Source organism: Symphalangus syndactylus, chromosome 1 (genome assembly GCF_028878055.3).
Source record: "Symphalangus syndactylus isolate Jambi chromosome 1, NHGRI_mSymSyn1-v2.1_pri, whole genome shotgun sequence".
NCBI classification, from domain to species: Eukaryota; Metazoa; Chordata; class Mammalia; order Primates; family Hylobatidae; genus Symphalangus; species Symphalangus syndactylus.
The window spans coordinates 28081292-28100140 of NC_072423.2; the positions used below are offsets into that span (position 1 = coordinate 28081292).

The 18849-nt window shown below is 45.6% G+C and overlaps 1 protein-coding gene across 1 annotated transcript in view; it reads left to right on the forward strand.

The window, feature by feature from the left end:
* The window catches only part of ALPK2 (alpha kinase 2), a 131647-nt gene extending 120965 nt beyond the window's left edge, over positions 1 to 10682 (forward strand). Inside the window, exon 12 of the mRNA XM_055297851.2 lies at positions 9896 to 10682. Coding sequence (XP_055153826.2) covers positions 9896 to 10112 — 217 coding nt within the window. The 3' untranslated portion in view covers positions 10113 to 10682. The remainder of the gene's footprint in view (positions 1 to 9895) is intronic.
* Positions 10683 to 18849: the final 8167 nt, after the last annotated feature.

Consider the following 18849-nt stretch of genomic DNA (forward strand, 5'->3'; position numbering starts at 1 on the left):
GCACACTGGAAATGTTGCTTTGCCTCTACCCACCCTCACCTCCACCTGGGGCGTCAGCCCAGCTGCTCCTCTGAACGGTGAATTCTCAAAAAGCCTGTGCCTAGTGGAATGCTGACGCGCTTCTCCCTCACCTCAACTACCTGCCCTGTGGTCCTGCAGAGGCTCCTGTAACCACCCCACAAGTTCTCCTTGCCTGTATGCCTACACAGGACATGGCCGATTTATCAAGATGGGAATTGCAACAGAGAAAGAGTTTAATTCACATAGAGCCAGCTGTATGGGAGACTGGAGTTTTATTACTACTCAAATCAGTCTCCCTGAAAATTTGGGGATTGGGGGTCGGGAAGTGGGGGTAGTGCTGATCGGTCAGGTCGGAGATGAAATCGTAGGGAGTCGAAGCTGTCCTCTTGTGCTGAGTCAGTTCCTGGGTGGGGGCCACAAGACTAAATGAGCCAGTTTATTGATCTGGGAGGCGCCAATTGATCCATCAAGGGCAGGGTCTGAAAAATATCTCGAGCACCAGGCTTAGGTTTTACAATTGTGATGTCATCCCTAGGAGCAAATGGGGAGGTTTAGAAGCTTGTAGCCTCCAGCTGCATGACTCCTAAACCATAATTTCTAATCTTTTGGCTAATTTATTAGTCCTGCAAAGGCAGTCTCGTTCCCAGGCAAGAAGGGAGTTTGTTTTGGGAAAGGGCTGTTACCGTCTTTGTTTCAAAGTCAAACTATAAACTAAGTTCCTCCCTAAGTTAGTTTGGGCTCTGCCCAGGAAAGAACAAGGAGAGCTTGGAGGTGAGAAGCAAGATGGAGTCGGTTCGGTCAGATCTCTTTCACTGTCACGATTTTCTCAGTTATAATTTCTGCAAAGGTGGTTTCACTCCCATTTGCAGAAAAAACCAGCACAGCCCTTTGGGGATCAGAGCTCTGGGGCTTAGGACAGTGGGCGAATCTCAGGTTGCTTATCTGGTGGGTGTCTATCTACAATGTCCCCTCCTCGGTTCTTTGTCTTCAGCTCGTTTCCATTTCAGATACTAAGGAATGCACTGTGTGCTTCCTGCATATTCATGGAGATGGGACTCACGCGACCTCAAAAACAGACCCATAGTAGATGAGTGCTTCTCCCCCTCCCCTGGGCTCCTCCTCTGAGCTCTCTTCTTCAGGACTCCTGTCTCACAGAACCTCCTGGTTGAGGGTGCCATCAAAAGCAATGAGAGTAGAAACTGTGCAAATGTACGGGGATTCTAGAATACGTTGCCAGCAGACACAGAGACCAGACTCATTGAAGGTGGGGCACTTCTGCCCTCCTCTCACTCTCATTTTTCTGCAGGAGGAGGGAACTTTATATATATATATTTTCCAGCCAGGGAGGCTATGAGGGAAGATAGAGCCAGGGCTTGGTTTCTGTTGGGGTAGCTGGGACTGTGGCTTCAACTGAGGCCGGAGGGAGGGGCCATAGCACTGGGCAAGAGGGGCAGAGAGTGCCAGGAAGCAAGGGGAGGGGCTGGACTTTGTTCAGAGGGAGATGGGGCCATCCAAGCAGTTGCTTGGCCATGACGTGATCTGACCTGCACCACCTGGACCAGGCCGAAAGCAGGGGCGAATTGCCTGGAGGCTCCCCTGACTGGCCCAGGGAGGGGCAGTGGTGGCTGAGATGGCATTTGTTGAGGTAAGTTGCTAAAGGTCACCTGCCCCAAGAGAAGGTCACCTTGTAGACATCCTCAGGGGGCTACTTCTCTAGAAAACACAGATCTGGTTGCAACTACCACATCCCCACCCTCAAAAGCTTCATGAATTTTTAAAGTGCTTTTCAAAGTAATTATGTGAAACAAGATTTCTGTTGTTAAGTAATTTGGGGAAACCTGGGTTAAATAAGTTTAAGGGGTTTCTTTTTTTTTCTTTTTGAGACGGAGTCTCACTCTGTCGCCCAGGCTGGAGTGCAGTGGCACGATCTTGGCTCTCTGCAACCTCTGCCTCCTGGGTTCAAGTGATTCTCCTGCCTCAGCCTCCTGAGTAGCTAAGATTACAGGCACATGACACCACGCCCAGCTAATTTTTGTATTTTTAGTAGAGACAGGGCCAGGATGGTCTCAATATCCTGACCTCATGATCCACCAGCCTCGACCTCCCAAAGTGCTGGGATTGTAGACATGAGCCACCACGCCCGGCCAGGAGGCTTCTTTAGTGTGAGACTTCATAGGGTCTTTAAAGAGCTGATGTGTGTTTTGAATGTCCTAGGGACAAGGAAAGATATTATTATTATTATTTTGAGACAGGATCTTTCTCTGTTGTCCAGGCTGGAGTGTAGAGTCCTGATCACGGCTCACTGCTGCCTTGAACTCCTGGACTCATGTGATCCTCCTGCCTCAGCCTCCCAAGTAGCTGGAACTACAGGCATGCACCACCACACCCAGCTATTTTAAATTTTTTTTATAGGGGTGGGGTCTCACTATGTTGCCCAGGCTAGTCTCAAACTGCTGGGTTCAAGCAGTCCTCTCACCCTGGCCTCTCAAAAGTGCTGGGATTACAGGTGTGAGCTACCTACCATACCAAGCCTAGGAGAGATATCAGATAGCATTTCTCACAGCATTTACACCACAGAATTTCAAAGACTCTTGTGAGACTGTTGCTCATGAGAACATATTTTGGAAACCAGCGTGCCACAGGAGAAATGGCACAGCATGGCTTTGAAACCTTTTCACACATCCTCCGACGGCATCTCCCCTCAGAACACCTGCTCTTGCTCAGCACGTGCCTCTGAACCTTTCCATGCTGTTCCCTCTGCCAGATAAACCCCAATCCATCTTTCCTGTAGGAAATCTTGTAGGAATCTGCTCGGCAGTGTGAAAATGGTGCCCTCCGGGTTTCCACAGAACTTCCTCCCGCTGAGATGTGACAGCTTGCTCCAAGATGGCCGCTTTTGGGAAAGTGCCACTCCGCTTATTAATTAATCCCTTTTAGTTCCCCTACAGTGTCTGGCACACAGCTGGTGCCCGATCAATGAAAAAATCAATGAGTACACATGAAAAATGAAGGGTATGAGCGGCACTTCAGGACTCCCTTGCTGATTCCAGGTGGAAGGCTCCCCACGTCCCTCCCTTTCCACGCAGGTGACAATCTGTTCTACCAGAGTCTAAGTCCAGCCTGGCTTTATTTCACACACACACATCACACAGCAGACCAGGGCTTTGTTTCAATTCTTCACCCCCATCCTGACCTCGAATTCCTTGTCCTTGTAGCCCTTCCCTATGCGTGAAAATTTCTTCAGAAAGGATCTCAAACTCAAGCTGTTCAACGTAGCTTCTGGTTGGTGTCTAATGGGTTACCAAAGTGCAGGAGAACTTCTCAGTATGTTTGCCTTGCCTGTCTCCATTTCCTTTATTAAGCCAGCCAAGAACCTTGGTTTCTGTAACTCAGCCAGGGCTGGAAATTTCTGTGACTTTCCTCCACCCCTGCTCTCCAGGTGTGTTTGGCGCCAATACATTGTCCAGCAGGGCTGTGAGCAGATCCCAGAGAGAGAGCAAGTCACCCTGCTGCTATCAGTTGGTGATTTCTGTGTGAGTCTGAAAGGCTATGCCATTCATTATTAGGATGAGAGGAGAGAGGAATTGTTTTCAAGCAAGACATCAGCCTGGCACAGTTTCTAACACATAGCAAATCTTGAATAAATCTTTGTTGAGTGAGGGCAGGACTGTGGAAACAGCCTCCATAGCTCCTCCCTAGGTGGGATGTTTCAGTGTGACTTTATTAGATTGTTTGACACTAACTTCATAAACATAAGATATACTTGTGTTCCAGTTTAAATATAAAGACACTTCCAAAGTCAAATAGGGATGAGTGTAGATCACAGAACACTTTTGAGTGATTTATCTCCTTGTTGCTCAAAGGAGAGGGGGTCCCTGGACCAGTGACATCAATACCCCCCAGAGCCTGGTAGAAATGCAGAACCTTCCACCGCCACTCCAGACGGTGTGGCGTGAAAATCCAAATCAGCATTTTAACAGGGTCTCGAGGTCATTCATAGGGACCACTCTCATCCAGGGGGAATATAGTTGAGAAAAGACTATACTGAATGCTGTTCATATTTTGTTTTTGTTTTGTAGAGATAGGGTCTCCTTATGTTGCCCAGGCTGGTCTTGTATTCCTGGGCTCCAGCGATCCTCCTGTTTCAGCCTCCCAAAGTGCTGGGATTACAGGCGTGAGCCACTGCACCTGGTCTGAATGCTGTTCAGTGGAGTACATTTAGTGTTCCAATTCTGGACATTGTGAGAGAGGATGGATAGATTCACATAAAGAGATAGGCTAAAAAATTATACTAATTAGAGGTTAAGGATAAAAAGACCCATTTAGTAAAATTCAATGGAGTTAAGATTTTTAAAAATGAAAATATTTGAAAAAGATCTCAAATACAAGATTCTTTATTCCATTGTGTTAGATTCCTAGGGCTGCCATAACAAATGAGCACAAACCAAGAGCCTTACGATGACAGAAATTGGTTGTCCCACGGTTCTGGGGGCTGGAAGACTGAAATCAAGGGGTTGGCAGGGTTGGCTCCTTCTGCAGGCTCTGAGGGAGGGTCTGTTCCAGGCCTCTCCTCTGGCTTCTGGGTTTGCTGGCAATCCTTGGAGTTCCTTGTCTGATAGACGCATCTCTTTAACCTCTGTCTCCAACATCACATGGTATTCCCCCTGTGTGTCTCTGTCTTTTGTCATCTTCTTATGAGACACCAGTAACAGTGGATTGAGGGCCTCCCCTGCTCCAGTGTGACCTTATTTAAGAAATTCCATCTGTAATGATGTGATTTCCAAATAAGGTCACATTCCGAGGTTCTGGGAAGGACATGACTTTGGGGATGGGGTGGGCAAGGATGCTACTCAACCCCCTATATCTATCCAACATGAAAAGGATAGCGAGTCTCTGCAATGGTGATCCTGTTGGAGAGACGGCCTGCAGCTCCAGATTCAACCCTCAAGGCAGCGGGTGGCACATGTCACATGCAAGGTGGGTCACAAGCAGGGAAACCTGCACTTCCCATTGCTTGGGTAGAGGAGAGCTTGATGTCATTGAATTCATGTCCTTTGAATGAATCTGGGGTAATCAGTCTAAGAACACAAAGGGTGTTGCCCTATTTTTCTTCTTGGGCAAGGGCAATGGCCTTGGTGATGGCTGTCAGTTTGTGAGAACAATGGGTCAAAGCAGCAGCCCAACATCCTGGCTGAGACAGAGACCAAACTGAGAAAGGGGGAAGATTTGTAATTTCTGTAAATGCTAGTAGCAAAAAAAAGTCTGCACCTGAGAAAGCCAGGGAAAGGGAAGTTCAACATTGTCTGACAGGCCAAGTTGAGGGTCGAAAATTAGAGAAAGAGATGTTCAGAAATGTGACGTGGAGACAAGGTAGTGCTGAGCATGGAGCTGGGCCCCATTCGTTTTGTTCTCTCAACATTTATTGAAAAGCCTCCCCTGGACAGGAGTTCCGGGCATAAAGCAGTGTCCTGAGAGAGATCATACTCTGCGCAGAGAAGATGGGCGCATGCACCCCTAACTCTGAGAGGGGTGTCTAGTTCTCAAGAAGATGCAGGGAGGAGGTTGGAGAGATGTCTTCTCATGGTGTGGAGAGAGCGCACTGGAGCTGGGGATTGAAGGTAGCTAAGGGCTGAGAAAGGGTCTCTGAGATGGTGCAGAGCTGCCTTCGCTCTCTGGCCTACCATGCCCAGGCACAGCCATCCGAGCCTCTGCTTCCCGACTCTAGCTTTCTGCGAGGGTCTAAAGAAAGAGGTTAAGTGGAGGTGGAGAAGGAGGCAGATTCCTGAAAGAAGTCTACCCAGGGACTGCCCAGAAGCCATGCTCGTTTGACCCAGCTCAGCTTTTTCCAGTCCAGAAGTGGAGACTATTAGACAGGGGCTCTCTTTTTACCTGGCATTAACACCTGCTGGCAAGGGAGTGCTTCAGGACGAAGTGGTGATCTTTCTGGGAGGTCACAGTGTGAATTAGTTATTTTTCTCTGCAGAGACCAGATGTTGTCTGAATTTGAAAAGCCTCGAGGCAGTCCTGATGCAAATGACCGGGACTTGTTTCCAATGTGCTCAGACAGGGAAGCTGCCCCTGCCCACTCGTGACATTCCCAATTTGAGGAGCTCAGGAGTTGATGTGAAGCAACCGGGGTCCCCCCAGTGGCAGGTGGGATTAAACCATCCATCCTGATGGAGCAGGCCCTGCTGGCCCCACGTCCCACCAGGAAGAGAGCGCTCAGGCATACAGGAAACGCTGACAGGCTGACATTTCAGCCTTTCAGGGAGCTCCTGCAGAGGAAGATAAAGATGTAAAAATGATACCGTTAGCAGTAGATGATGTCCCACTCTGCCAGACTCAACTCCTTTCTTTGGTTGACCTTTTCTTCAATGAGAAACTTGGCTTTTAGAAACCAAGTCATTTTTCCCAAGGCCATGGACTGTGGGCTCCCAGGGGCAGAGCGGCTCCCCTGCCAGGAGGAGGAGGGGCAGCTGGATTTGTAACAATGACGGTAGGGTGGAGCTGCAGGCTGCCGCTTTAGCTTCCAAGAGGAAGGAAACCTTTCACGCCCTTAACAGCTTAAAACCCAGCTTGGATTGCATAGGGAAAAAACTCTCTCCATTCAGTCCAGGTGTGTTGACCTCTATAGTTTCCACCAGCCAATGAAGGAGGCCTGATTTCTTGAATCATATCAGCTACAGAATCCGCATCATGCCAGCATTACAGACTTCTTTTTGCCAGTTTGCCTTTGGCCCTATTAAGCAACAATGGCCAGCACTCTCTCCCACCGGGCAGGGCTAGTTTCATGCGTGTGCAATTTGTGCACAGGACCTCACACTCAGAAGGGCGCTGTGTTTGGTTTAATGTTCTGTGCTTGTTGTCTTGAAATTCTTTTTTTTGAACAAAGAGCCCCTGTTTTCGTTTTGTACTGGGCCCTACATGTCACTGGTCCAGAATGCCAGGCACCCTCCGCCCCTATCCTTTATCTGGAAAATCCCTCAGCTTTGACTCTCAGCTTCAAAGTCTCTTCCACAGGAAGCCCACATCAGTTGCATCAGTTGTAATGTTGATAATTATAACAACAACATGATCAACATCAGTTGAATCTTTACTGTGTTATGCTCTGAGCTACGTGGTTTCTATGGATTTTCTCATTTCATCCCTTCAACAACCCTATGGGCATTATTATTATTAATGTTATTATTTTTTTTTTTTTTGAGACAAAGTCTCCCACTGTCGCCAGGCTGGAGTGCAGTGGCACGATCTCGTCTCACTGCAATCTCTGCCTCCTGGGTTCAAATGATTCTCCTGTCTCAGCCTCCTAAGTAGCTGGGACTACAGGCGCATGCCACCACACTCAGCTAATTTTTGTATTTCTAGAAGAGTTGGGGTTTCACCATGTTGGCCACGATGGTTGCGATCTCTTGACCTCGTGATCCACCCGCCTCAGTGGGCATTATTATTATTCATACTTTGGAGATCAGGAAACTGACAGAAACTTAGCCCACCAATTATTGTCCAGGCTCACCAGCCAGCAATGCTTCCCCTGCATCGTATTCATCATATTTCATTGTAATGACTTGATATCTGTCTTCTTCACTGGACAACAATGTCTTGTGTTCTCTGTTGAATCCGTAGCCTCAAGCACAGTGCTTGGCTGGGTGCGCTCTAGAGAAGGGAGGGAGGAAAGTTGCTGTCCCTTCCTCCCATGTGACTACATTTTTAAAGGACACAGCACTGATACAGGGCAACACAAGAATAGATAAATGAAAACGCATTCTGAACAACCACTAAAATAAAAGCAGCCCACTGTTTTTTCAATCATCCTCTATTTGTTGAGTTTCTGCCATTTACTAAGCACTGGACTAGGTGTTGGGGTACAGTGGTGAGCAAAGAGTGACCTCTGCCATCACAGAATTTACAGTGAGTGGAGAGACAGAAATTAACCATCTCATCCACTCACAGATGTCAGACTGTGTGTGTGACCGTGCCACAAAGAGGAGGTGCACAGTCCAGGAGAGTCTATGACAGGGGAATGTGACTTGGTTGGAAAGGTCAAATGAGCTGAGAATTTAAAGTGAGCAAGGGCCGGACATGGTGGCTCATGTTTGTAATCCCAGCACTTTGGGAGGCCGAGGCAGGTGGATCACCTGAGGTCAGGAGTTTGAGACCAGCCTGGCCAACATGCTGAAACCCTGTCTCTACTTAAAAAAAAAAAAATACAAAAAATTAGCCGGGTGGATGCCTGTAATCCCAGCTACTCGGGAGGCTGAGGCAGGAGAATCACTTGAACCCGGGAAGTGGAGGTTGCAATGAGCTGAGATTGAGCCATTGCACTCCAGCCTGGGCAACAAGAATAAGACTCTGTCTCAATAAATAAATAAATAAATAAATGTGAGTAGGATTTATCTAGAAAAAGGAGGAAGGAGCATCCCATGCAGGGGGAATAGTGCAGGCAGAAAGTTTTGGGAGGAGGGAGCTTGGACACACTTCTAATGGCTGAAGAGGTCAATGGGTTGGGAGATGCAGCCAGACAGTGCAGGATCACAGGCAGGTTCAGGAATTTTGTCTTTGTTTTAACAGCAATGGGATTTTAAGCAGGAGATGACATGACTTATGTTTTGTAGAGGTTACTCTGGTGGCAGTGTGGAGAATGCATTGATGGGGAGGGGCTGAGTGGATGCAATGTGGACCTCATAGGTTTACGTATGTGCTACTTCAAAGTGTTTATCCCCATGGGATTCATGTTGAAGGCAAATTCCTTTGACAAAGGAGCTCATCTGTGATGACAAGGAGGACCCTTGGACATCTCAAGGAGATGCCACTTATTGGGGAGGGTATGTGGCTGGCACTATGCTCACCTGGCCTCCCTCCACACTCTGTGAGGAGCTGTGACTGGATTCAGTGTGTGCATGGGATTTGGGGATTTTCTGGTGGCTGGCAGGAAGCCCTGCAGGGTCACTTTCCTAGCTACTAAACAAGCTGCAATAGCCTACTACCCTTTCACATTCTGCCCAGAACCCAGGAAGCCTGCATCTTCAACCAGTTTTTTTGATGGATCTTGTTCATCTGCAGATAGCTGAGGAGACTGAGGGGCTGGGCAGCTGTCCATTCAAGGAGCACACTAACCTACCATAATTGGGACATGAAAACATGGCCATTTATAATTTAAGTATTTAAATGTCCCAACCAAGAGGAACAACCCCTGAAACTACTCCTGGCCAAGGAGTCAGCATGGACCCTTTTAGAGCCTACTGGAGACAAAGGCTCTGCCAGAGACAAAAATTCTTCTTCTCCTGGGGACAAAGCGGGCTGCCAGGGCAGTGAGCTCTGCTGTAGGAGAAAGACTCAGAAGGCTTCATTCTAATCTTGTCTCTTACATCAACTTGCTTTGTTTTCTTGGGGTAGTCTCATGACCTCTTAACCTGAATTTCTTCAACTGCAAATTGAAGGGTCTAAACAAAATAATTTCTTTCGGTTCCAAAGTTCTGAAATTCTTTATTGAGAACTTCTCGGTGTGATGGAGTGGCTTTCGATCACTAAGACATCTGTGTTTTATCAAAATAGCCCAGCACTGGTCATTGTGGCTATGAGAAACAGGGCAATAAAATGCTGGTACATTCCAACCGTGAGCACCTGGGACCCTTGGATACTCCAAGGCCTTTGATCTTCACTGTACATGCCAGCGGATCTTTGCCTTTACTTAATTCCACAGTCTTTCTTTTTTACCTTCACTGATAGTTGTGTCTGTCCTGCGGCCATTCTTATCTAAAACAGAAATTCATGTATGTTCCATGCACCATTAGTTTCCCCTTTCAAGTTTTCCTTTTTAAACTGATGAAAGTGTCCTGTTTTTAAAAGCTATGTTTCCTTCCACCCAAACTCACAGGTACAAAGGATTTAAAGGCAACTGTTCCATGACCTTCATTGATCAGTTTAAAGCACTACACCAGTGTAACAAGTATTGCAAAATGCTGGGACTGAAATCCCTTCAAAACAACAACCAGAAACAGAAGAAGCCGAGCATTGGGAAAAGCAAAGTTCAAGCAAACTCTATGACAGTAAAGAAGACAGGGCCTGAGGCCCCAGGCGAAAAGAAAACCTAACATCCCTGGTAAACTAATGGTCACTGGCTAGCAGCACACAATCTTGCCAGGGAAAATCTGAGGCCACACAAGAGGGAATATACAGCCTGCAGAGAGTGTGTGGCAATCCTTACTCCCAGCCAACTGTGCGCCAAGATGCTTCTAAACCCATCACTTGCTGTCTTCACTCAAATGATTTCAGAACAGGATTTGTGACCAGGTTTATGGGGAGATTGAATCAACGATCGGTCTCAAAGACAGTCCATTCTTTGTATACACGTTTAGCATTTTTACCAACCTCACGTCATGTATTTGTGTATTTGCACGTGGTTGTGTTGTCAAGGACTTGGTGCTGAGAGGAGTCTGTTCACAGCCAAAATTCTTCCCACCGCCATTCCTAACCTGGGATTTCTAGACACAACCTGCTGTGATGTAAACAGAAATCATGAATTCGCTCACTGGGTCAAGTTGTTCCACTGGTGTCTAATATGCTATTGTTGCTGGAGGTGGGTTCTGTGACGTGAAGCCATTTCCCATCATTCACACAGCCAGTTACAATTTTGTTTAATTAAATTCATATTTAAACAAAAAGTGTAAGATGTATATATCAGTATAGACACTTGCTCTTTAGAATGTGTGCCATATTTTACATTGTTCCAGGATTTAGTAATTTCCTAATAGGTTTCCTAGAGCACAAAATATTTGCCTCTGTGGTTTCCCCTCATTCTTACATTACAACTTTGGTTCCTTCGCTTTCTACTTTGTTCCTTAAACCCGAGCTGCCTAAATCCAGGGCTGACCCACAGTGGATCGCGCCAGAAGATGCATGCTAATCCTGGCAGGGGTGCACCAATTCACAGGTATCCTGGCATCTCTAACCCCTCGCAACCCTCATTCCACTTGAGTCTCCTGACACTCAGAGCCTCCTTCCCTACCAGTTTGGGTCATGCCCAGCCATAAAGCAGGATTGGCTGCATCAGTGAAATGTGAAATTGAGCAAGAGCAAACCATACAACAGCAACTCAGGGACCGCTTTATATACCCCAAAATGCTTAAGAATATCCGCTGCCCCAGCTATTTGTAACAACAATATTCTTGTTTCATTAATGGGAATGTTAATGGTAATGTTGTTTCATTAATAGACTATTTTTCAGAATGGTTTTAAATTTACAAAAAATGAGCAAGTGTGGAGACTTCCTATATGTCTCCTCACCCCACTCTATGATTTTCCCCTGTTGCAAACATTTTGCATTATTGTAGTATGTTTATTACAGTTGATGAGATAATATCCATATTTTTTTTTTTTTTTTTTGAGATGTAGTCTCACTCTGTCGCCCAGGCTGGAGTGCAGTGGCGCGATCTCAGCTCACTGCAACCTCTGCCTCCCAGGTTCAAGCGATTCTCCTGCCTGAGCCTCCCGAGTAGCTGGGATTATAGGCACATGCCACCATACCTGGCTAATTTTCGTATTTTTAGTAGAGACGGGGTTTCACCATGTTAGCCAGGATAGTCTCGATCTCCTGACCTCAGGTGATCCACCTGCCTCGGCTTCCCAAAGTCCTGGAATAACAGACGTGAGCAACTGTGATATGTTGTTATTAATTAAAGTTTACAGTTTACATTAGGGCTCACCTCTGGTGTTGTACATGCTGTGGGTTTGGGCAAATGTATCATGACAGGCATCTACCATCATAGTAACATACAGAATAACTTCACTGCTCTAAAATTCCCCAGTACTTTACCGATTCATCTCTCCCTTCCCCAACCCCCAACCCCTGGCAATCACTGAGCTTTTCATTATCTTCATAGTTTTGCTTTTTCCTGAATGTCTTATAGCTGGAATCGTAAGTATGTGGCCTTTTCCACAGTTTGCTGTTTCTTAAGACAGATTTCATCTGCTGGTTAACAGCTGGGAGAATTATAGCGCCACCTCTGAGCAGGAGGATGGATGCTTCGCAAACCTGAATGTGCACAGGAATCCCTGGATCTTGGGAATATGCAGGTTCTGACTGGGTAGGTTTGTGGCGGGGCCTGAATTCTGTGTTTCTATCACACTTTCTGGGGATCTCCTGTGGCTGCCGGGGATCACACTCAAAGAGGCAGTCTAGACTATGGGCAGGAGGGCCCTGAAATGCTGAGAGGGGTACCTTGGCCTCCTGGAGTTCAGATAGTCTGGCCAAGGAAAGGCCCAGCTCCTTCTGGGCTCTGATGTGTGAGGCAGCAGCTTGACAGCAGGATGGAAGTGCCACGTGAGGCGTCCACCACAAGCAATGCTGCCAACACAGAGATTTCTGTGTGCAGCCTCCTTATGGAGGGGTGGTTGGCTCTCAGTGGAAGACTCCTGGCTTCTTCTGCTTTAAAATATACTATTCTCAGCCAGCCGCAGTGGCTCACGTCTGTAATTCCAGCATTCTGGGAAGCCGAGGTGGGTGGATTACTTGAGGTCAGGGGTTCGAGACCAGCCTAGCCAACATGGTGAAACCCTGTCTCTACTAAAAATACAAAAATTAGCCTGGTGTGGTGAGAGGCGCCCATAATCACAGTTATGGAGGCTGAGGCAGGAGAACTACTTGAACCCGGGAGGCAGAGGTTACAGTGAGCTGAGACTGCACCACTGCACTACAGCCTGTGCAACAGAGCGAGACCCTGTCTCAAAAATATATATATATATATTTGTACTTTTTTGTATTTTTATGCTTAGAGAATAGTGTGTGTGTATATATATATATGAAAAATCCCACTTGTGTTTCCTTCCTTATCAAAATCTGGTACCTGAGAATAGTATATAGTGTATATGCACTATATATAGTATATAGTGCATATACAGTATATATAGTATATAGTGTATATACAGTATATATAGTATATAGTGTATATATAGTATAGTATATATGTATATACACACTATATATGTATATATAGTGTATATGTATATACACACTATATATGTATATATAGTGTATATGTATATACACACTATATATGTATATATAGTGTATATGTATATACACACTATATATGTATATATAGTGTATATGTATATACACACTATATATGTATATATAGTGTATATGTATATACACACTATATATGTATATATAGTGTATATGTATATACACACTATATATGTATATATAGTGTATATGTATATACACACTATATATGTATATATAGTGTATATGTATATATACACTATATATGTAAATATAGTATATAAGTATATATAGTATATATCTTAAATATAGTATATATTTTATACATAGTATATGTACTTATATATAGTATATATACTATCATGTATATATGTACAATAGTATATATTATATATACTTATATACTTACATATATATGTAGTGTATATGTATTATACTTACATATATAGTGTATTTATATATACTTATATAGTGTATATATATATATACACTATATAAGTGTATACATACACACAATAGTATGTGTGTGTATGTATATATATATAGAGAGAGAGAGAGACATGCTATATACTACTCTCAGGCACCAGATTTTGATAAGAAAGGAACCACAAATGGGATTTTTCTTTTGTAAAGGGATTTGAAGGAGAAAATACTTCATTTAGTCACATGTCATCTTTTTCAGAAAATTCCCCCTTTCTAGCCTTTCTGCTAAAGTGGTTCCCATGGCTTACATATTATAAAATGCTCATTTTTCTACAAGGCAGCCTATAGCCTGCTTTGCCCACAGAGCTCTTACAGATGTGTTTAGCAATGAAGTTCTAGAAAGTTCCACAACAGCAAAAGGTGCAGCACACACTTGGATTGGATTTATCTATGTGTCTAATCATCTAGCTATATCTCAGTGTGGGTGTGACCAAGGCCTTCTTGACAGACTAGGGTACTCTTGGGTAATGATTTGTAATTATCAAAATAATGTCAACACAAGTCTGAAAAATTAAAAACAAATTACAAAAAGGTATGAAATGGAAAGTCAAAGCCACCCCACTTCCCCTCCAGCTGGCCTTGAATCTTCATTTGGAGAGACAGTGGAGGAAAAGGATTTCCTACTCCCAGATTTTGTGTTTTGCGGTCAGCCCAGGCGGTGCCTCTCTTGGATGGAGCCATCCCAGCCTCCTTTCACAGATGCTTAGATGTTTTAGAAGTCCCCTTATTGTTTATTGTAACCTGATTTCATCTGTTTAAAAACATTTGGCTGGGCACGGTGGCTCACTCCTGTAATCCCAGCACTTTGGGAGGGCAAGGCGGGCGAATCACCTGAGGTCAGGAGTTCAAGACCAGCCTGGCCAACGTGGCGAAACCCTGTCTCTACTAAAAACACAAAAATTAGCCGGGCGTGGTGGCAGGCACCTGTAATCCCAGCTACTTGGGAGGCTGAGGCAAGAAAATTGCTTGAATGCGGGAGGCGGAAGTTGCAGTAAGCCAGGATTGCACCACTGCATTCCAGCCTGGGCAACAGAGTGAGACACTGTCTCAGAAACAAAAACAAAAACAAAAAAATTCCCCACACATTTGGAGGACAGGGACAGAAGGAGCTCTCACAGTTGGATCTGTCCCAGCCAGGGAGCATAGGGATGGCCTCGTGTATGGCCATGGCCATCTGTCCAGCCATCCCTCTCCTCCTGTTCTGAGATAAAGTGCTGTTTTCCTTGCCCAGACAAATAACACGGTAAGCGTGAAGTGGGTTCTCTTACACCAGAGGTGTTGTCCTAGGGGTTCAGAAATGCCCACACTCATTGACGTTGTTTTGGTTCAATGTGGAACACATCCAGTTCTCTTGATTTTCCCATTTGTCTTCATAAATGTGCAGTGTTAGGAAGACTAAATACAATGAATGCTCAACCCAGGGACTGAGCCAGGAGGCCCCGTCGATCCAGCTGGGGATTGTGCCCCTTCCTGGTGCCTGCAGGGTGGTCATTTACATATATGACTTAGTCTCCAGAAGGGCTCAACCATTGAGCTCCCTGATGGGTGGATCAGAAAAACGAGTGAAAGCTTCACTACAACGGGCGTGTGTTTTCAACAGCACGTTTCTCGCGAATGAGAATGGCAGGGAAACGATGACTTCTTGCCAGTGGGCATCCTGTCTGAACGTCCTGGTTTTGGATGCGTGGCTGGCTAGCTGGTATTCATATCTCGTGTTCTTTTCTTGTACTGCCTCTCAGCCACGCCTCTGACAAGCTTCATAAGAGCAGGGGGTTTCAATAGAGTCTTATGAAAGAGAATGCCCAAAGCAGCAACAATTATTTTCTAATTATAAAGTGCTCTCTCATCTATTACAAAGACATACTGTTTTGTGCGTGTATCAGGCATGTGCTTAACTGGGTGCAGCTGGGAGGGGCCTGCCAACAACCCGGTCTTGGCTTGTTTTCCTGGTGTATGTTCTGCTCCTTCTGACCACAGATGCCAAAGTGAACAGGACGGCATTTCTCCCCCATTTAGATCTGCAGATGTGCTTGAGCTTAACTACTTAAAAAAAAGAAAAATCAAAGAGACACAAAAACCTCTCATGCCTCCCAGCACAGGATATATCTTTCAATTCTTTGCTGCGGCAGATCTGAAACCCTCTGTGAGTCTACTATCGCTATTTTGTAAAAGCTGCGAGGCAAGATGGAAGCCAGTTTCATCTGTGAGATCACTGGGCACAGCCTTCAAATGAACAAATATTTACAAGCACTAATTGTGCCAATACATCAGTCATTTTAAAAATTCTTTTTCATGAGAGCCACACAGTCCCAGATAGAAATCATCTCAGAGACTTTTTTCAAAAGTCACGTGGTTTTGATTACGTATGATCAAGAAAAGCCAGTCTATCAGCTCCAGTTGCAGGGCCCAGAAGCATCAGAGACCACTCTGCTGAGAGAACTCACCTCCACTGCCCACTTTGCCCCGGCCTTTCCTCTTTCTCCCTCTGCATCTGTGTGGAATGGCAAGCTCATGGCTCGCTACTTTCCAGTGATCAGTTCCCCTCAGGACTTTCTTCGGTGTCTGTATTGAATAATCCCAGGGCCACTGAAACGAAGTACCACACCTGGAGGGTGGCTTAAACATCAGGATGAATTGCCTTCCAGTTCTGGAGGCCAGAAGTCCCTACAGATGAAGGTGCCAGCAGGGCCGTGCTGCCACTGAAGGTGCTGGGGAAGCATCTGTTTGGGGCCTCTGTCCTGTCTCTCTGAGCTTCTGGGAGTTCCTGGGCCTGCAGCCGCATAACCCTGGTCTTCACATGGCGCTCTCCCTGTGTGCATGTCTGTGTTCAAATTTCCCCTCATTTTACTTATTTTTTGACACAGGGTCTTGCTCTGTTGCTCAGGCTGGAGTACAGTGCTGTGATCGTTACTCACTGCAGCCCTGACCTCCCAGGCTCAACTGATCCTCCCACCTCAGCTTCCCAAGTAGCTAGGACTACAGGCACACACCACCATATCTGGCTAATCTTTTTCTTTCTTCCTTCCTTCCTTCCTCTCTTTTTCCTTGCTTCCTTTCCTGTCCTTTCCCTTTTTCTTTCTTCCTTTCTTTCCCTTTCCCTTTCTTTCTTTTTTTTTTGGTAGAGATGGGATTTCCCTATGTTCCCCAGGCTGGTCTCAAACTCTTGGCATCAAAAGATCCTCCTGCCTCAGCCTCCCAAAGTGCTAGGATTACAGGAATGAGCCACCGTGCCCAGATCAAATTTCCCCCTTTTATAAGAACACCAGTCATGTTGGATCAAGACCCACCCTGCAGACCTCATTTTCACTTGGTAAATAACCTGTCTTCAATTAATGCTATATTCTGAGGTATAGGGCTTCAACAGAGGAGTCTTAGGGGGAGACGATTCAGCCCATAACAGGGTCCTCATCTTTCACTGCCACATCCACTGCCAGGCATCTGTTCAGGCTCAAAGTTCAGGTCAGAGGAATAGAGATGGTGTCTGTACTGCCCCTCTGGTGCCACCTTTTTCCTGGCATCATGGTGGGCACCTGGCTCACATAAATATTCCTCAGCTTTCTCAGAGCCCACCCACACCTCCAGATCTCACCATTCCCAAAGAAAGAGAATCATGTGCATGCTTGGGCTTCCTTTCCTATAGTTTTAAAGAAATCTCTCCCTTTCTCAAGAGCTAGAAAGATACACATCATCATCTGTAGCACAGCTGTCCCTAAATCCCAGGACCCAGGACCCAGGAGGTGGCCACGCTGCCTTTTCCCTTTCCCAGCCCTTCCACGGTGTGACCTCAGCATCCTAAGGGGAAAAGCTCTCCTCAGTGCTCTCTGACTCAGGGCCAATTTCAAACTGTAGCACTTGGACCAGCTTATTGAAATGGAAAAGAAATGATGCCACTGCCTTGAGCTCTCATCTTCCCTCCCTGCTAAATTCCCACACTTAGTTCGTACCATTTTCTGTACCATCCTCTGATATACTATGTGGTTTATTTATTTTCTGTAGTGTTTGTCTCCCACATTCAAATGTAAGCTCTATGAGGACAGCGATGTTTCTCTTTTGTTTACCGATGCATCCCTAACACCAGAAGTGCTTGGCACATCGTATGTGCTCAAATATTTCAATCAATTGCTGTGTCCTCTCTCTCCTTCCCCACCCAATTCACATATGTGGTCCATGTTTAGCAGCAGATACTCATCTCGGACTTGTGACTGGGATTGTAGCTGTTTTTCATTTCTCTGTGCATTGCATATACTTCCATAGAGTTCATTTTGTTCATACTGGTGAATTCGAGGATGAGGATGAGGATTAGTGAAATCCCATTGCTTATTCCATCTAACACAGAAGCCCTGTGCCAACCCACCTGGCCTCCCCTCTTCTGACTGTGGCACCCTGAAGTCACCCTCCCGTCTCTTGTCCTCAAGCTACTCTCCTAGTTCGGAGCTGATTCCCTTTCCTTGGGAAGTACTTGAGGTAGAATGCTTATCTCCACTTCTCCTCATCTCTTTCAAGAATCTTTTCTAGTCTTCACTCTCCCCAATCCTTTTTTGGTGGCTCTATAAGTAACTGACTGTGATGGTCAGTTTTAAGTGTTAATTTGACTGGGTCATGGGGTGCCCAGATATTTGATTAAACATTATTCTGGGTGTGTCTATGGGGGTGTTCCTGGAGGAGACTAACATTTGAATTGGGGACTCAGTAAAGCAGATGGCCCTCCCCGCTGTGAGAAGGCCTCATCCTATCCATTGAGGGCCTGAATAGAAAAAAAAAAAAAGGTGGAGGAAGGGAGAATTCACTTTCTCTGACTGCTTGAGACAGACATTGATCATCTCTTGTCCTCAGACAAGGACTGAACACCATTGGCTCTCTGATTCTCAGGCCTTTGGGCTCAGACTGGAACTACACCACTGGCTTTCCTGGGTCTCCAGCTTGCAGACAGCAGATTGAGAGACTTCCCAGCCTCCATAAGCACACTAGCCAATTTCTTACAATAAAGCTTTTTATATATTAAATATTATGTATTACATACATGTCCTCCTTGCATAATCCCAGGAGCTGCTCTTCATGTAGGAAAATGGGAATGCTGCCCCCTGGAGTTGTGCAGCACACCAGCTATGAATGTTAGAATTGTCACACCCGAGCATGTCTATATATTATATATAAAAAGATTTATAACAAGACCTGTTATATGAATATCCTCTTGGCTCTGTTTCTCTGGAGAACTCTAATACACTGGCAAAAACCCAGCCTTGCTTCCTTCTCCGTATTTGCCCAGCTGATTCTAAAATTACTAAGAAGCCTAAGGCAGAAAGGGGTAAGATTAATCTGGGTACAGCCACCTCCTTGCATAA